Source organism: Rhincodon typus, chromosome 20 (genome assembly GCF_021869965.1).
Source record: "Rhincodon typus isolate 14 chromosome 20, sRhiTyp1.1, whole genome shotgun sequence".
In the NCBI taxonomy this organism is placed as follows: Eukaryota; Metazoa; Chordata; class Chondrichthyes; order Orectolobiformes; family Rhincodontidae; genus Rhincodon; species Rhincodon typus.
The window spans coordinates 11,404,289-11,423,791 of NC_063351.1; the positions used below are offsets into that span (position 1 = coordinate 11,404,289).

General features: G+C 41.1%; 1 protein-coding gene across 2 annotated transcripts in view; it reads left to right on the forward strand.

Annotated features, from left to right (window-relative positions):
• minpp1b (multiple inositol-polyphosphate phosphatase 1b) overlaps positions 1–19,503 on the forward strand; it is a 96,346-nt gene that overhangs the window by 19,394 nt on the left and 57,449 nt on the right. For both annotated transcript variants that reach the window (XM_020511245.2, XM_020511246.2), the window contains exons 2-3: positions 6,973–7,070; positions 12,920–13,053. In XM_020511245.2, the coding sequence (XP_020366834.1) occupies positions 6,973–7,070; positions 12,920–13,053 (232 nt within the window). The remainder of the gene's footprint in view (positions 1–6,972; positions 7,071–12,919; positions 13,054–19,503) is intronic.

A 19,503-nucleotide genomic window follows, 5' to 3' on the forward strand; every position in this document is an offset into this window, starting at 1 on the left:
CAGGGTCTAGGCTGCCTTCTGAACATATTTTGAGATGGTCTGGTCTGGCCCATAACACCCCAGAATATTTGTCTCAGATTCTGGATCACTGGTCCAGTGATATTATCAGTACGCCACCCCTCCCAATGGAGGAAATGTCAGTGTAGCAAAAAAAATTGCAAGATAGATCAGTTACCCACCTCCCTCTCAGAATCACAGAAACCCTACAGTGTAGAAATGGGCCATTCAGCCAACAAGTCCACACTGCCCCTCAGATGAACACCCCACCCAGACTCATTCCCCTACCCCTGAATTCCCATGTCTAACCCACCTAACCTAAACATCCCTGGACAGTATGGGCAATTTAGCATGGCCAATCCACCTAACCTGCATATCTTTAGACTGTGGGAGGAAACCAGAGCACCCGGAGGAAACCCATACAGACGCGGGGAGAATGAGCAAACTCCACACACAGTCGCCTGAGGGTGGAATTGAACCTGGGTCTCTGGCGCTGTGAAGCAACAGTGCTAACCACTGAGTCACCATGCCACCCTAACAGACCTGTCATTCCCTAACTGGGAATCCTCCTTTCCAAATACCTTGTACATGCTATTACCTCCAAATCCTTCCCAGCTTTCCCATAGTATTATTGCTGCAAAGACTCAATTTTTTAAAAAATGGAATGAAGCAAGGAATTGCGCAGCAAGATGCTACATTTTAAGACTTTTACTGTAAAAGATAAAATCAACATTGACTAAACATTACTTAGTAGGAAATTAAGCTACAGAAAAGATGCAGTATACCCTCACTTAGCTTTATGTTAACCAGCTTTCGTGAAGGATTGTTCCCCATAGGAATTAATATTAAAGTCAGAATTAGTTTCCTGCAAAGGTTTCTCTCCTTAGAAGAAACAAACACATAAATTGAAATACTCTGCTATATTTATGTATTTACAGTTGAAATAATTCACAAAATAAAAAAAACAATAAATACAGAAGAAGAACTTTACAGCTAGGTACATCCAGACTTTCTCAGTGGAAAAACAAATTAACAGCATTATTCAGTTGAAATGGTGTGCATTTCCAAATGTAAATTTGTAAATGAAATAACTTGTAGAAGAAAATAAATTAAATGCAGAATAACTGCAGTGCAGCTGAGAATACAGGTACTGTAAGTAGGGTGAATGTTAAAATTGCAGTCAGTGAGTAATAGGGGAGGCAAATAGAATGCAGCCCTTTATTTCAAAGGGAATAGAGCATAAACGTAGGGAGGTTTTGCTAATAATATGTAACACACTAGATGGACTACAGCAGGAGCACTGTGAACAGTTTTGGGTCTTTATCTAAGGAAAGAGGTACTGGTATTGGAGGCAGTGCAGAGAAGATTGACTGAGCTGATACCTGGTTTGAAGGGATTGTTTTATGAGGAGAGGTTGAGTAGGTTGGCCCTGTAATTATTGTAGTTTAGAGGCGACCTTATTGAAACATACAAGATTCTTCGCGGACTTGATAGGGTAAATGCAGAAAGCTTGTTTCCCCTTGCGGGAGAGTCTAAGATCAAAGGACATCATCTCAGAATAAGGGATTGCATATTTAAAACAGAGATTAGGAGGTGTCTCTTCTTTGAGCGGGCAGTGAATCTATGGAATTCTTTGCCACAAAGGGCTGTTGAGGCTGAGTCATAAAGTATTTTTAAATCTGAGATACAGATTTTTAATCAGTAAGGGAATCAAGGGTTGGCAAATAAGGCTGGAAAATGGAGTTGAGGATTATCAGATGAGCCATGATCTCATTGAATGGCAGACCAGACTCAAGGGGACAAATAGCCTTTGTTTTATGGTTTGTTGAAGTTTTAATTGATCAGCCCTCAGCTCATGTCAGAAACTGGTCAGTGCAGTGAGAATGAGCCCCGATGCAAGTTCAGAATGGGAGGCAGGTCAGAAGCAGGCACTGGAGTGTTGAAGGGGAAGTGGAGAGTGGAAACAGGAGGTGGACTGTGGTGGAGACTGCCAGGTGGTTTAAAGGGACTGCAGGCAGAGCAGGAACAGGAGGAAAGCCAATGGGGACAGAACATGACAAAAGGCCTGGAAAACAGGCAAACCACAGACAGCAACTCTAACAAACAATGTTAAACTGGAACTTGCAACCTCTCCTGTGCCTTTTTTCTCTGTCGACCTGACTATTGCAGAACACTCATTTCTGGCCATCTGCATTGCAGCCTCCAGATGAATTTCAGTTACATCTTTGATTAAATATTCCATTATTTTTCCTGCTACTGATGTTCAAATAATTGAGTTTATAGTTCCTTGGTCTTGTTCTATCGCCCCTTTTAAATCAAGAAATCCCATTTGTTATCTGCCAGTCATCTGGCACCATTCTAATATATAACTATTTTATATTTGGATTTAGAAGTACTTCCATTTCTTCCCAAACTTCTTTTAGTGTGCTAGACACAAGCCATCTCAACAAGGGAGTTTATCTTTTATAAGTAATAGAATCATAGAGTCATGCAACAAGGAACCAGGCCATTTGGCCCAACTCGTCCATGCTGACCAGGTTTCCTAAACTGAACTAGTCCCATTTGCCTGCATTTGGCCCATATCTGTCTAAACTACGTACCTGTCCAAATGTCTTTTAAATGTTGTAACTGTACCCATCTCTACCACTTTCTTTAGGAGCTCATTCCATCACTTAGTTCATTAGTTTATTAAATAAAATTAAACCTTTGGAAATCTGTGCTGTCTGTCCCAACTAAGACCAAGAACAAATTCCTCTAATCGTCACTCATCTAATCCAATTTTAATCTTTCCATCACTGGTGGCTGAGACCACAGCTGCTCAGGTCCTAAACTATGAATTCTATCCCTAACCCTCTCTGTCTGTCTTTTCTCCTTTAAGGTGCTGCTTAAAACTTTACCCCTTTTATCAAACTCTGATTATTTCACATAAGATCTCCTAACGTGCCTTAGTTCCAAATTTAGTTTTGCAATTCACCTGTGAAGCTCATCATGATGATTCAGATTAGAAGCGCTACATAAGGGCAAATTGTTCCTGTTGTGGAAACCATTAAGTGGAGGTCCCAGTGTGGACTGGGATGGATAAAGTCAGAAGTCACACAACACCAAGTTATAGTCCAACAAGTTTATTTCAAATCACACAAGCTTTTGGACGGCAGCCCCTTTGTCAGGTGCAGTGAGAGAGCAGAGCACACAGACCCGGAATTTATAGGCAGAGAGATCAAGGACAGAGAGATCAGAAGATCATACAACTAGTGTGATTGGAGTGTCAGATGATAAGTCTTTGCAGGTGACCAAGAGTGTTAGACGGTGAGTAAAGTAAACAGCTGAATAACCAGCAAAGGGACCACCTATAATCTGATTAAGTGAGGTACAGAGATTATTACAAAAAATTAAAAATGAGGTGGTGCTGGAGACAAACTAAATGACAGGAATCGTGTGCTTCATTCAAAACTGCACAAACTAATTAAGGTAGAGTGATCATAATGTATCAAGGTGTACTTTCAAAACAGGACAGCAAGGAAGGTTTTACAGATACAGAACAGTGTGGTGGGGTTGCCTGTAGTGTGATATGAACCCAAGATCATGGGTTGAGGCCATTTTCATGGGTACGGGACATGGCTATCAGTCTCCGTTCGACAATTCTGCGTTGTCTATGTCTCAAAGTCCGCCTTGGAGAACACTTACCTGAAGATCGGAGGCCGAATGGCCTTGACCAGGGAGGGAATGTCCCTGTCTGGTGATTGTTGTGCAGTGTCCATTCATCCGTTGTCGTAGTGTCTGCGTGGTCTCACCAATATACCATGCCTCGGGGCATCCTTGCCTGCAACATATGAGATAGACAACGCTGACCGAGTCACATCAGTATCTGCCGTGTACGTGGTGGGTGGTGTTCTCATGTGTGATGGTAGTGTCCGTGTTGAAGATCTGACATGTCTTGCAGAGGTTACCATGACAGTGTTGTATAGTGTCGTGCTTGCTGTTGTCCTGAAGGCTGGGTAGTTTGCTATGAACAATGGTCTGTTTAAGGTTTGGTGGTTGTTTGAAGGCGAGAAATGGAGGCACAGGGAAGATCTTGGCGAGATGCTCATCGTCATTGATGACATATTGAAGGCTGCAAAGAACATGGTGTAGTTTCTCTGCTCCGGGGAAATACTAGACATCATAAGGTACCCTATCGGTCGTATCCTGTGTCTGTATTCCAAGGAGGTTGTTGCGGTTTTTCGCTGTGGCACGTCGGAATGGGCGATCGATGAGTTAAGCATCGTATCCTGTTCCTATGAGGGCATCCTTCATCACCTTCAGGTGTCCGTCATGTTCCTCCTCATCTGAGCAGATCCCGTTTATGTGCATGGCCTGTTTATGGGGGATGGCTTCTTTAATATGTTTAGGGTGGAAGCTAGAAAAGTGCAGTATCGTGAGGTCATCCATGGAGTAACTGCCCTCCAAGGCAGACTTCGAAATTCACAACAACACAGAATTGCCAAGCAAAGACTGATAGCCAAGTTCCATATCTATGAAGAAGGCCTCAACCCGTGATCTCGGGTTCATGTCGCACTTCGGATGACCCCACTGCACTGCTCTGTATCTGTAACATCTCCCTTATTGTCCTGTTTTGACAGCATCACGTTGATGAATTGTTACGATCTCTCTACCTTAATTAGTTTGTACAGTTTTGAATTCGACATGCAGTTCCTGTCATTTAGTTTGTCTCCAGCACCACCTTGTTTTTTTATTTTTTGTAATTATCTCTCTGCCTCAGTTAATCGGATTATAAAGTGATCCCTCTGCTGGTTATTCAGCTGTTTACTTTACTCACCGTCTAACACTCTTGTTGACCTGCAGAGACTTCTCATCTGACACTCCAATCACACCAGTTGTATGATCTTCTGATCTCTCTGCCCTTGATCTCTCTGCCTATAAACCCAGGGTCTGTGTGCTCTGCTCTCTCACTGCACCTGACGAAGGAGCGGCGCTCCAAAAGCTTGTGATTTCAAATAAACTTGTTGGATTATAACCTGATATCGTGTGACTCCTGACTCTGTTGAGGAAAAGTTAGGTAACGGAATGGAAATTTCACAGTGTGGTTAGGGATCTTCTTACTCAATATACAAAAGACACAACTCAAGAGATACCATGCTGGATATGGTAATGTAAAGTGAGCCAGAGCAGATAACGAAAGTAGGTACTGTACAATGTCTAGGCAATAGCAGTCATAACGTGTCAGTCTCAGTCAGTCAGTTATCCATCAGTCAAAGTATGACAAATGTAAAAGATTATCAAAAAAAGCCAGTTTGAAGAGCATGAGAGAAAGGAACTCAGAAAGTATACTGGAACGAAAGAGATGAAAAATTGAGCAGTAGATTTGTTGAGAAGTATATTCCTCTCAAAAACAAAAATACAAACAAGCTAATCATGACAAGGAGTGCTGAACTGAAAATAAAGAAGTTATAAAAGAAAAAAATTGTGAAAGCAAAGAGGAACTGTGAGATTGAATTCTCAAAGACTATAAAAATAAAAGCTGAGGTAACTACAGATTAATTGATAAAGAAAGTTGAGGAGTAGTCCATTAACAACTGCTCAAGATAAAGATACAGATAATGGCAGTAAAATGGTAGAAATATTACATAATTACTTTTCTAGACGTGGAAGAGAGCCAAATAGAAGGAGGGATTTAATTGTTAAACTAATCAAACTTAGAAAAGATAAACCCCCTGATTAAGATGGATTGTGTGTAGCGCAATGAAAGAATTTGGGAAGGAATGTAAGTAATTCTAGATATAAATAAAAAAATTATAAAATACAGTGTCAAATAATAAATGAGATTTTTAGAATTTAAAGGGAATGAAGAAGATGACCAGGGCACTATAGACTCAATTATTTGAATATCGGTGGCAGGATAGATAATAGAATATTTCTTCAAAGATGTAATTGAAGTATATTTGGAAACTGAATATATACCAAAGAGTAGTCAGCCCATACTTCAAAGGCGATCTTGCTTCACTTAACTTATTTAATTATTACAGACAAATTACAGAAAGGGTAAATAATAACAATCAGCAGATGCAATATTTATAGTGGTGGTATAAGATTTCCATAAGGCCTGAGGGGTATTTGGCTTATTAACTAAACTCATGAATCAGCTTGCTTTTGTTGGCAAGGTTTGAAATTATTTTTGTGACATGCTCACATGTTGCATTTGCTTCTATCTTATTCGTGTTGATTTTTCTTCTTTTACAAATTATTTCAATTTTAAAATAATTTATTATACTCCAGGGATGTTGCTGGTTACCATTGATTATGGCGTTCTCCAGTGATTCAGACAAAGATATTCCATTCCCTAACTACTGACTCCAGCCCTCCATCTCCCTCCCATCTCTCTATCTGAGGCTGAATCAGACTCTTAACTAGTGTTAATGTCATATTGGACTCTTGGATGAGCCTCTTAATGCATATTCATAGTAGTATTTGGATTATCTATTCCACCTCTGTTCGGATTTTCCGAAGAAGGGTCTAGGTCCGAAACGTCAGCCTTCCTGCTCCTCTGATGCTGCTTGGCCTGCTGTGTTCATCCAGCTCTACACCTTGTTGCCCCTTGTGTTTAATTTGCACACTTGCTGTCATATACAGTATGGACCGCATGGTGGTGCTAAACCCATTCTGATTTGCTTCCAGTGCAATATTTCAAATTACTTGAGAGAGAGAGAGAGAGAGCAGGTTGGAACTGTTACCATAAATATTTTACCAAATTAATGCTGCGAATTTGGAATGGCGGTAGTTAAAATTAATCTGCATTTTCAGTCAGAATAATGAGAAAATAAATGTTCTTCATTGTCTTCCTTAATGAGCATAATGTTTTGTGCTGTAAAGTAACTTCTCTGATTTGAGCTAAGCATAGCTGAATTACAATAAGCACAAACAGGACTTCAGTTAAATGCAGAGAATTGTAACTTAGATATGTTTATCTTTCTTCTACAGATATGGTGGAAGCAACGTTCTATCTTTGCACCTATGAGTTCATCCTTAAAGGCATAGTTTCCCCCTGGTGTGACGTTTTTGAAAAGGAAGATGTAGAGGTAAAAAGACAAAGTAAATCTCAACAGTATTTTCTAGTGGTGACACTTCCCAAAATATATCCTTCAAAATTAATGTTAGAAAAAATGTTTTTGTGTAAGGGAAAATCTCATGTTTGACTTACTAGTTTTCTTTGAGGAAGTAACAGAGCAAGATACGTAAAGGGAAGTCTGTAAATGTGGTGTACCTGAGTTTCCAAAAGGATTTTGATAAAATGTCACATCAAAGGTTACTACACAAAATAAAGGTTTGTGGTATTGGGGATAGCAGAGTATCAGGGGTAGAAGATTAGTTAACCAACAGGAAGCAGAGAGTAGGGATGAAGGGACTGTAACTGTTGAAGTGCCACAGGGACCAGTACTTTGGCTTTAACTATTAATAATCTGGATGAATAACTTGAAAGAAAAAACAGAATGTATGGAATTAGGTTTGCTGATGACAGAAAGGTAGGAAAGTAAGTTGTCAGAAAAACACACAAAGTCTACAAAGGGATCTGGGAAGCTTATGTTTGTGGGAATAATTTTGGCAAATGGAGTATAATATTGGAAAATGGTAAGTTGTCCACTGGCAGAAATAAAATAGAAAAGCAGTACAATATTTAAATGGCGAGAAACTGCAGAATTCCACAGAGGAATCTGGACGTGCTCGTTCATAAATTACAAAGTATTAATGTAGAAGTACGACAAGTGATTAGAAATGCAAATTTAACTGTGCTGTTTATTGCAAGGGAGGCACGGTGGCTCAATGGTTAACACTGCTGCCTCACAGCACCAGGGACCTTGGTTCGATTCCACCCTCGGGTGACTATCTGTGTGGAGTTTGCACATTCTCCCCGTGTCTACTTGGATTTCCTCCAGGTGCTTTGGTTTCCTCCCACAGTCCGAAGATGTGCAGATTAGGTGGATTGGCCATGTTAATTTGCCTATAGTGTGCAGGCTAAGTGGGTTAACCATGAGAAATGTGGGTTTACAGGGATAGGGTTGAGGGCTGAATCTGGATGGGATACTTTTTGGAGGGTCAGTGTGGACTCAATAGACCAAATGGCCTATTTCCATACTATCGGGATTCTAAAGGGTAATAGAGTGTGTAAGGATAGACGTTTTGCTACAGTTGTACAGAGTGTTGGTAAAATCACATCTGGAGTATTGTGTACAGTTTTGGCTTCCTTATGTAAGAAATGATATAATTACTTTAAAAGCACTTCAGAGAAGGTTTGTTTACTGATCGTTGGGATGACGGGGTTAACTTATGAGAAGAAGTTTGAACAGCTTGAGCCTATTGGGGAGGCGATGTCCTGGTGGTATTATCACTGGACTGTTAATTCAGAGACCCAAGTAATGTTCTGGGGACCTGGTTTTGAATCCCACCATGGCAGCTGGTGAAATTTGAATTCAATAAATATCTGGAATTAAGAATCTGGTGATGACCATGAATCCATTGTCAATTGTCGGGAAAACCCCATCTGGTTCACTAATGTCCTTTAGTTAAGGAAACTGTAATCCTCACCTCGTCTGGCCTACATGTGACTCCAGACCCAAAGCAATGTGGTTGACTCTTAACTGCCCTCTGGGCAATAAATGCTGGCCTAGCCCTCATCCTGCAAACAAATAAAGAGAAAAAAATACTGGTCAGAGTTTAGAAGAATGAGAGTTGATCTTACTGAAAGTTGTAAGATCCTAAGGGGACTGGATGCTGAAAGGGTGTCTGCTCTTGTGGGAGAGAATGCAACTGGGGGACACAATTTAATCATTAGGGCCTCTCATTTAAGACCATGATTGAGGAGTTTTGTTTTTCTTTCAGGGGGTTTACCATGTAGAATATTGTTCCCCAGGAAGTGGTGGAGGCTAGATCATTGCATCAATTCAATACTGATTTAGACAGTGTCTAGATGGATAATGGAGGCAAGTGTTATTGGGAGGAAACAGATTCAAGCTGTTAAGGCTCCGGTCAGATCGATCATTTTCTAATCACTGGACAGAGCAGGCTCAAGGAGCTAAATGGTCTATATCTGGTCCTAATTCTTGTGATCTTAGAGCTAGACTCAGTGCTGAGGCTGAAGAACTGGCATGTTACCGAAAACCTGAAATGTTGCACTTTTTTCTGGAGGAAGCCATAATTTTACAAATGACAAGGTTTTCTTGCCCCCTCCTTTCCATACCTGGAGGAGAAGAAAGAGCGAGCACCTTTTGCAATCTCTGGATATCCTGAAACATTTGCCTGTCTGTGAAGTACTTGCATAGTGTTGGCTCTGTTATAATGTAGGGAAGTTAACCTGCTGAAGGCACATTCCCACAAACCACAATATGACAATGAGCTGCTAATTATTTTGTTTAAAACAATTGATTGAGGAACAAATATTGGCCAAGGAATAATTAGAACAAAACAAATCGATGAAGAAGGGTCACTGAATCTGAAACATGAACTCTTTCTGTCGTCAGATGATGCCAGACGTCCACCATTGCAGTCTCTGTTTCAGATTTCCAGCATCCGCAGGTCTTTGTTTCGTTTTTATTATACTAAGGAAAATTTTTCTGCTCTTTTTCTGAAATAATGTCATGGATCTTGACATCTTACTCTCTGAGCCTGTTACCAATACTGCAGCACATTACACTTTGAAGTTTATAATTTGTGGTTATTCTGGGACAATGTTGCAGGCTCAGTGTTTGTTCAGTTGAGCAGAGATTTGTCCTTTGTCTCGTTTTCTCCACTGTTGTTTTCTAAAGGGGTCACCTTACCTACTGAATGCTTGAGGATGCCTTTTCTGACATTTCAAGTCTTGCAATGTGGGCATCACTGACAAGTTTGCATTGTTGTCCATCTCTTGCCTGTTAAAGTAGCAGTGGGTCTTCATTGCGAAGTTAGGTAGAGTACTTGTGGATTGGGAGGCAGGAAGTTAGAATTTGGTGTTTGTAAAATGCTAAGGGGCAAAGCAGGGTGTGGTCCCTTTAAAAGATAATGTGCTTTTTCTATGCTTAGCGACTCAAAAAGGATGTCAGTGGGGAGCAGCTTATGGTTTTGCAGGTACACAGAGAACACATGAACTGAAACATTCGTATCAAAGGCCGTACAGTTAGGAAGCCATGTAGCAGTTTTGTTTTGTTACCAAGACAACAAGTTTTGACTTTAGCCAATTAATTTGAACCAGGCATCTAGATACCAAAAACCAATTAAATTTAAACGTAATGGTTTTGACAATGTGACTAATCCTATTGTAAGAAATATCGATATTTCATCAAGGGTATAAAAGGAGAGGGCAGTTGGACAAAGACAGGAGAGCGAACTGCCATCTGCCAGAGTTAATAGCTCTCAGCTCTGAAAAGAGAATTGCTGGCTCTTACAGTCTTCTCTAAAGTTTAAAGAAAGCATCATCTAAATCAAAGGTACCTACGGCACAACTAGTTAATATTCCTAACAGAACATTCGATGGAAAAGGCGTTCCTGATGAAACATTTGATGGAGAAGGCACAGAACATTCCAGAAAACACATAACCTGGCTATAATTTTGAGAGACTAAATTCTTTTTTTATTTTATATAAGTAGGAGTTGAATTTATTTAAACAGCATACCATTAGAATCTTGTTTTATTCAGGAATAGTTGATAGTTAGACAGGGTTTATTCGGTTTGTTAATAATTTAGTTAATTTGTTCACTGTTATAGTTAGATAAATACATTATTACTTGTTGATTGTAAAGTGAGTGTTAGGGATTTATTTTACTTAACATTAGAAGTTGCTGAAAGGCAGGTTACGCCACTTTTCACACTCCTTTTACAGGTTATAGGGCAAGACACACCTCTTTGCATGTTTTGGTTTTTTAGTTCTTGTTGGTGGGGGGCGTCCACTTTATAACAGTTATCATGTGGGGAAGATCATGAGTCATCAATTTTGAAGATAAGTTTAGAACCATTATTACTCCCCATTCTTTTTATCTCATAATTTTTGTTTCCCTCCCTCCCTAAAGGTTGTATCTGACAGGCTTTATTTATTCATGTGAGTTAACACTGATGATCAGTGGGCAGGAACACCAGCAGGGCCAAATCCTAATTCACACAGTATCTAGCAACAGGACCTCAGCAGGAATCAATAGACTGTGCACAGTCCTGGTAGGGACCACTGGAAATACAATAGACTTCACTGTTACTAGTGATGTAGTGTTAACATCAGTGGACCCGTACTGCAGAATTATGCATTAGAGGATATGGGTTTAAATTCCATCACGGCAGATGGCGAAATTCAACTTTATTTTGAAGAAAAACCTGCAATTAAAAGCTCATCCGTTAGCAACCATGTTACCATTATCGATTGCTGTGAAGACCTGTCTAGTTCATTATTGTCCGTTGAGGAAAGGAAATCTGCCATTCTTACCTGGTCCAGTCTACATGTGAATTCAGACCCACAGCAACATGGTTGACACATAAAAGATCTCTCAAATGGCCTTGCAAACCAGTCATATTCCAGGGCAGTTCAAGGTGGGGCAATAAATGCTAGCTTAGCCAGCAATGCCCACATCCCATCAACGAATAAAGAAAAATTCCAACCAGGATCATTGAACCTATTACAATCACAAAAGAGATGCTCGGAATGACCACAGTCAGAGCCATTAGAATGATCTTAGTGCCAGCAGACATCAAGCATCTGAATTTTTTATTTCTGTGTTTTGTAATTGGACTTCTTATTTCTTTCATATTCAATTTTTTTTTCCTAAGAGCTTGTGCTGAAAAATCTGTGCCTAGGTACCTTGTACCTAAGATGGTGCCACAGGTGGTGACTTATAAAATTTGCACTGTACTCCTGTGAGTACATGTGGCAATAAAGCTAATGCTAATTCTAAAATGATCATCTCTCCAGCAGGAAACAAAGCAGAATTAACATTAATTCTGCCCTTTTTGAGCTTGGTAAATCATCGAAATATAAGGATTTGTTGTTAGCACTAGCATTTTGTTGAAAAGGACAGCAGCTGCAAGGTTCTGTGCAATTTATACAACACTTTTTATAGTGCAACGTTTTCAAGTGCTTTTTTCCCTCTCGTTGTTAAAAAGCAGTGTGTTCATTAACACTATAAGTCATAGATTCATCGAATCCCTACAATGCAGATAGACACCATTTAATTTTTTTTATTTGATTGATTCATTGTCACATGTATCTTGTTACAGAATACAGTGAAAAGTGTTGTATAGTGTTGCCACTCTCTGGCACCATCTTAAAACACAGAAAAATAAACCAAAACATTGGATATAAAGGCAGGAGAATGAAGAAATAAAGAAAGTGTCCAAGTTTACAGTCCTTCTTGTTAAGTACTCTGTCACAGGCCATGGGCCTGGTGGCCAGGCATGAGTCCCCTTTGCTGTGCTGCGGATGTTGGAATGAAATTTGTCACTCTTCAGCACCATCTCGCCTCCACCGACACCCTCGACACTATGAGTCCTCACAGGCCCGTCAAGTCTGCACCGACCCATGAAAGAGCATCTTGTCCAGACCCAGCCCCTGGGCCCTATCCCTGTAACCCTGCATTTCCCATGGCTAATCCTCCTAAACTGCACATCCCTGGACACTGGGCAATTTAACATGGCCAATCCACCCTAACCTGGGCATCTTTGGACTGTGGGAGGAAACCTGGGGTGAACATGTAAACTCCACCACAGAAAATTAGATAAAGCACCACCATTGTGTGGGAAACATTGGTTTGGTTCCAGCATGGCATTTGTAAGTCTGATTGTGAGGTTTGTTCATGTAAATGTAATTAATTCCTTGAATAAGGATTAATTAGCGTAAAACCGTGTTTCCGCTGTGAAATAAAGAAGAAAAGTCACCTCTGCTGTACTAGCTGTTCCAATTGTCAATTTGTTCTTCAGGTATTGGAATATCTGGGTGATCTGAAGCAATACTGGAAGAGAAGTTATGGATACAAAATTAATGGTCTCTCCAGCTACAGGCTGTTCCAAGATCTCTTCCAATATATGGACCAGACCATTGAAGAGAGTGAGAGGTAAAGAACATCATCTCTGAAACATGGTGAAGAATGGGTTTAACTGTCAGTGCCTCAGCCTAATGAGAATCCCTTGGTACATTTTGTACGTTTATCGCAGTGAAAGAATTTGGCTCAAATGGCTGCAGGTATTTATATTCCGATTACAAAAACAAAGTTGCTGGAAAAGCTCAACAGGTCTGGCAGCATCTGTGGAGGAGAAAATCTGTGGAGGTTTTCTCCTCCACAGATGCTGCCAGACCTGTTGAGCTTTTCCAGCAACTTTGTTTTTGTTCCTGATTTACAGCATCCGCAGTTCTTTTGGTTTTTATATTCCGATTAATTCGTTTTGCAATTTATTCTTATGTAGCTTTTTTCTTAATGAATTCATGGAGTGTCGGTGGCTGGGTCTGCACTTGTTGTCCATCCCTACTTGCCCGAGGGAAGGAGATAGTGAGTACCTTCCTATAACCCTACTGCAGCCAGCGTGGTGTAGGTGCAGTGCTGTTACCAGGATATTAGCACAGAAACAGAAGTTGCTGCAGGTCTGGCAGTGTCTGTAGGGAGAAAGCAGAGTTTCTCTCTACAGCTGTTGCAGATCTGCTGAATTTCTCCATCAATTTTGGTTTCAGTTTCAGATTTCCAGCATCCACAGTTCTTTGTTTAATGCCAGGATATTGGCTCCGGGAATACAATCGATTCCATCCCGGAGTTGACTGGAACCCTGGAGCTCTCTCCAGTCTCCTTGAATTTAAAATGCAGAGGTTCATCTTTGTGGTCAGGTCTAAGTGATGATAATACTTCTGCCTCCATTTTGTTAATTCTGACGTCCATTTGTGTTGGCCAGTGCAAACTTAAGTTAGGGCCGATGTGACTGACCTTTCCAGTGAACTTGGTCTATTCTAGAATAAATTTAAACAGCAGCCCTGAAGGGTTAAACTTTGCCCCAGTTCACTTGGCGGCACTTGGCTATATATTGGAGTGCTCAAGGGGTTCATTGGACTGGTGATGGTGAAGGCAAGGCAAGTGTTACTGAATGTTGACTGGGTTCTAGCTGACTGAAACAGAAACTGCTACTACTGGCCTTGGAGTGAAAACTGCAATTAGAGACACATTAAGTAAAAGTCATCATAATCTCAAAGGGCCATAGGCTGACATTAGCACCACACCGCTGTCAGCTTACCTTCCAGCCAGCTTGACTGGTGTATAGGTGAAAGCAATGGCCACACGGGGATTCAATGAAGAGGCAGAAGAACTGAGCTTTCTCAAAGAACAATTCCAAAGAATAGAAAACGAGATTCCTGGAGAAAGGTCTCGGGGTTGTCACTAGAGGTTTTTACATAGAACAGAACTTCTGCTCCTCCTGTAGGGACATGATTCTTTCTAAATTTTATTTTGATCAAGCTTGAGTCTTTTTGGTGCTGTGCAATATTCCTGTCGACAGATGATGATATGGCACCATGAACCATCACCTGTGTACACCCATTTTCTTTTCCATTTGATATTGTGGGGGGGAACACTCTGGTATCAACATATTCCGAAATGAAAAGAAGTACAGGAGGCCCTTTCATAAACTTTTGCCTTTGGGAAATGAGTTCAATTCTGTCTGAGCATGCAAGCTTTCTTTCGTTTCTGTTGTTAGCTCAGGACTTCCTGTGACATTGAATCCCTAATCTGGAAGATAAATATCCTTAAGACTGCTTTCAAGGTCTGGTTAGTCAGTTCTATTCCAAGCCAAAGTTTAATTAAATGGGCCCTAATATGTGAATTGAAATGGTATCTTGTTCCTGCAATCTCCACTGCAACTGTGCCCTGACTATATAAACCTTGGATGTAATATAGTACTATTTGTGCTGTTCTATAAAAACAACAAGAACAATTTGCCTTAATATAGCTCCTTTAACGTTATTTTAAAAAACCTCATACATGCTTATCTTCAGCATTACCAAATGAAATTTGACAACCAGCTGCTTATAGAATCCCTACAGTGTGGAAACAGGCCCTTCGGCCCAACAAGTCCACACCGACCCTCAGAGCATCCCACCCAGACCCATCCCCCTATAACCCACCTAATCTACACATTCCTGAACACTGTGGGCAATTTAGCACGGCCAATCCACCTAGCCTGCACATCTTTGGACTGTGGGAGGAAACCAGAGCACCCGGAAGAAACCCACGCAGATGTGGGGAGAATGTGCAAACTCCACACAGACAGTTGCCCGAGGGTGGAATCGAACCCGGGTCCCTGGTGCTGAGGGGCAGCAGTGCTAACCACTGAGCCACCGTGCTGCCCAACATTTTCATACATTGGAACCAGTGACCAATCCGAGGAATAAGGAGCATTTTAAAGGAGACAGAGACGCGTATGGAGGAGGGAAGGAATTCTGGAGCTTGGAGCCTGGGCAGATGAAGGTTTGGTTGATAATGGTGCAGTTATGGCAACTGGGGTCATGCATTGGAGGAGCACAGAGATCTCGGAGGGCTGTGGGTTGTGGGAGGTTTGGAATGTGGAGAAAGTTCTGCTGTACTTTAACTCCAAATTATTTGTCTTTGTGTGCCATTGGGTCCAGGTTTACAGATCTTTTTCAGCTGTCAACCTTTGCTGGGTTTCTCGCTTGACATGTGTGCAGTTTGTTTGGAAGGTATGCAGAACAATCAGCAGATTTTTAAATAGCTCTGTCCATCTCATGTTCATATTTGGAAAATAATGCCGATAGTGGATGAATTATATTGATATTTATACTGTCGCTCCACAGGCTTAGATTCTTGAACTCTGGTGTAATCAGTACTGCAAGATAAAAAGAAAGAACATGTTATCTTGTAACTTTTTAACCTAGTTTTTTTTAAAGTCATTACTGCAGCAAACAGGATAATCATAAGGATTTTCCAATTTGTACATTGCACTCCAAGTATTTATATGGTTTAATAAAATTCATTTCATTTGTGGAGTTTGCCCTTTAAGCAAACACAGTAGCCATTTACTGTAGAGTCTCCGACTCTGCAGAATTGGCCTGAGATCTGCAAAAATTTGAAGACTTTTTTTTTATTCATACCTGGAATCTGAGCATTTATTGTCTGCCCTGAACTACCCTTGAGAGGAAGATGCTGGTGAACTGCAATCTTGGACTGTTGTAATCTGTGTGGTATAGAGTGTGCCCTCAGCACTGTGAGCAAGAGAGCTCCGAGACTTTGGACCCACTGACAGAGAAGAAACTGAGGTATATTTCAAGTCAGACTGGTGTGTGACTTGAAGGGAAATGTGCAGGTGGTGTTCCCATGCATCTGCTGCTCTTGTCCTTCTAGATAGTGAAGGTTGTGTGTTTGGAAGGTATTTTTGAAAGAGCCTTAGTAAATTGCTACAGTGCATTTTGTAGTTGATACAGATTGATGGCACATGCATCAAAGGTGGAGGCAGTGTAAAAAGGCCTTTTAGAACCTGGAGCAAACTTTTGGTGATGTCATGAGCTGCTGTTCACTGGGCATAAATAGCACAGTATGGGCATTCAGATAGAGAGAAGTGCATGGAGAGAACAGTTTTTTTAATAATGGAGCAGTAAGTTTAGAGACTGGTATACCTCTGATTATCGTACGTGGTAGCATCCAGACTTAATGTGTAATAAGCTGAATTAAAAAAGAAGCCCAAAGACTGTTCTTGACCTTTTTTTTTCCTGTATTCATTAACGGGATGAGGATGTCGCTGGCTGGGCAGCATTTATTGTCCATCCCTAATTGCCCAGAGGGCAGTTAAGAGTCAACCACGTTGCTGTAGGTCTGGAGTCTCATGTAGGCCAGACCAGGTAAAGATGGCAGTTTCTTTCCCTAAAGGACATTAGTGAACCAGATGGGTTTTTCCTGACATTCAACAATGGATTCATGGACATCATTAGACTCTTAATTCCAGATATATTTTACTGAATTCAAATTCCACCATCTGCTGTGGCAGGATTCGAACCTGGGTCCTCAGAATGTTATCCGGGTCTCTGGATTAACAGTCCAGTGATAATACCACGAGGCCATTGCCTCCCCTTGCTTACTGTTCAGACTGTCTTGAGCGGAAAAATCTACATGTTTGGCATAAAACCACATACAAACAATAGTGACAGTGATGGGATTGGCTGCCTTGAACATTGTGCCAGGAGGGAAGATCAAGAAACAGATTTGAAATCATTTGTCCACAGTAGATGGAGGTTTGGCTTTCCACCAGTGGAATATTTGCAAAGCTGGGTGCCAGTAGTTACTTTTGGCAAGTCCTTCTGGATAAAACGTATTGACTCTTCATCACCTTCATTTTGATAGATGGGTTCAGTCAACTTTCCTTGATATCTCTTCTTTGGAGATTTCTAATACACTATGTGTAGCATTTTACAGGCACAGTGATGCTGTATTTTATATGATGATATCCTGACATATGCTGAAGCTACTCAGCTCCAAGGTATATTACATAAAGTCCTAAAATGTTTGGCAGCGGCAGGTCTTAGGCTCGATGACAAATTTATATTTCCTCGGGATTCCATTAGTTTCTTAGATCACATCATCACCGGCAAGGATGAGATGTAGCTTGATCCTCAGAAAATCAAAACAATAAAAGACTTCCTGAGTCCAAAATCGGTTCGCAATCTGTTATGTTTTCTGGGTCCAGTTATTCAATTAGTTTTTATCTTACCTCACTTCTGAGCCAAAATTCTTGAGATATCTTTGGAGCAAGTTGCAAGCACAAGCGATGCCCTTTCAGAAGATGGAGGATGTGCTGACCTCCATTGATGCCTTAGGCTATTACAGCCCAGCATTCCCCATCATTATTGCTGTGGAGGCATCAGCCACAGGTAGTGGGGCACTCTGTCTCTCAGGAACCACCAGAAAGGTTAATGAAATTCCATAAATCATGCATCAAAGGTGTTATGGGCCGTAGAGACCTGGGTTTAGCATTTGGGCAAAAAGACGTTCTGGCTATGGAATGAAACAGGGGTTTACCAGACTGGTCAGTCTGGTGCCTGCAGAGAGACTGGATTGGTTAGGACTATAGCGATAACAAGGTGTAGAGCTGGATGAACACAGCAAGCCAAGCAGCATCAGAGGAGCAGGAAAGCTGACGTTTCGGGCCTAGACCCTTCTTCAGAAATCTGAAGAAGGGTCTAGGCTCGACACGTCAGCTTTGCTGCTCCTCTGATGCTGCTTGGCCTGCTGTGTTCATCCAGCTGTACACCTTGTTATCTCAGATTCTCCAGCATCTGCAGTTCCTACTATCTCTTGGTTAGGACTATATTCGCTGGAGTTTAGACGAATGAAGGGGGATCTCATAGAAATCTATAAAATTCTAATAGAACTAGTCAATGCAAGAAGGATATTTCTGTTGATCATGGAATCCAGAACCAGGGTCACACTTTAAAGTTACAGCCACTTAGGACTGAGATGAGGATAATTTTCTTCACTCACTCAGTGGTGAGCCTGTGGAATTCCCTTAGAAAGCAGCTAAGGCCAAAAATCGAATGTTTTCAAGAAGGAGTTAGATATCGTTCTTAGGGATCGAGGTCTAAGGATAAGCAAGAACAGGGTACTGACTTAGGTGACCAGCCATGAAAATATTAAATGGCAGCACGGTCTCGAATGCCTACTTCTGCTGCTATTTTCTGTGTTTCTGTGTTACGTAGACCTGTGAAAGGTTTTGTTTTATCTCTCGGACTTAAAAGTCATGATTGATTTCTGTCATAAGCATTTGATCGTCTGACTCAGTCAATAAGAGTTGGGTAAAAATGTATCTTTGCGTTCAATGATTTTGCCTCAGACTCCGTATGTCCAGGGCAAACTCTGGCACTGTCAGATGCTGTTTCTAGAGCCGCTGTTAATGTGCTTACATCTTTTGATGAAGATTTTGGGGCATCAGCATTATCTTGGCCAAATTCGCCAAACAAGCCTCACTTCATTAGGGAAGAGCAAAAGGAGGATCACTATGCACAAGAATGGCCTGGAGCTCAGTTCACAGCTTGTGCTATAGAGACTTTAGACACAGTTGGCACTTCTCTGCTGTTAAGGATTGTTGGGTTTTGATGATTGATAGATAATTAACACTCACTGTGGAGCAACTCTCTTCAGAGCATTCACTAAGGTATGACCATGTGCAGAGCAAGAGCTTATGGTAACATTTGTTGGCTAGTGGTCTTGAAACAATTAGAGAACATTGTCATTAATTGTAATACACATGCCATACACAGTAGTGAATGGCGGCATCTCTTATTCCGGCAGGATTTCCTGATGAACCCTGGGCCTGTTTTTGGTCCTGGACCTTGCCATGTATGAAGGCCATCCTTGCTTTGCTGTGGTCGGTTACTAAAGGCTGTTTGAGGTTTCAAAGCTGACATCCGTGAACACTGAAGCAGTAGTGAGAGTCATAGAATCATAGAATCCCTACAGCATAGAAACAGGCCCTTCAGCCCAACAAGTCCACACTAACTCTCAGAGCGTCCCACCTTTTTT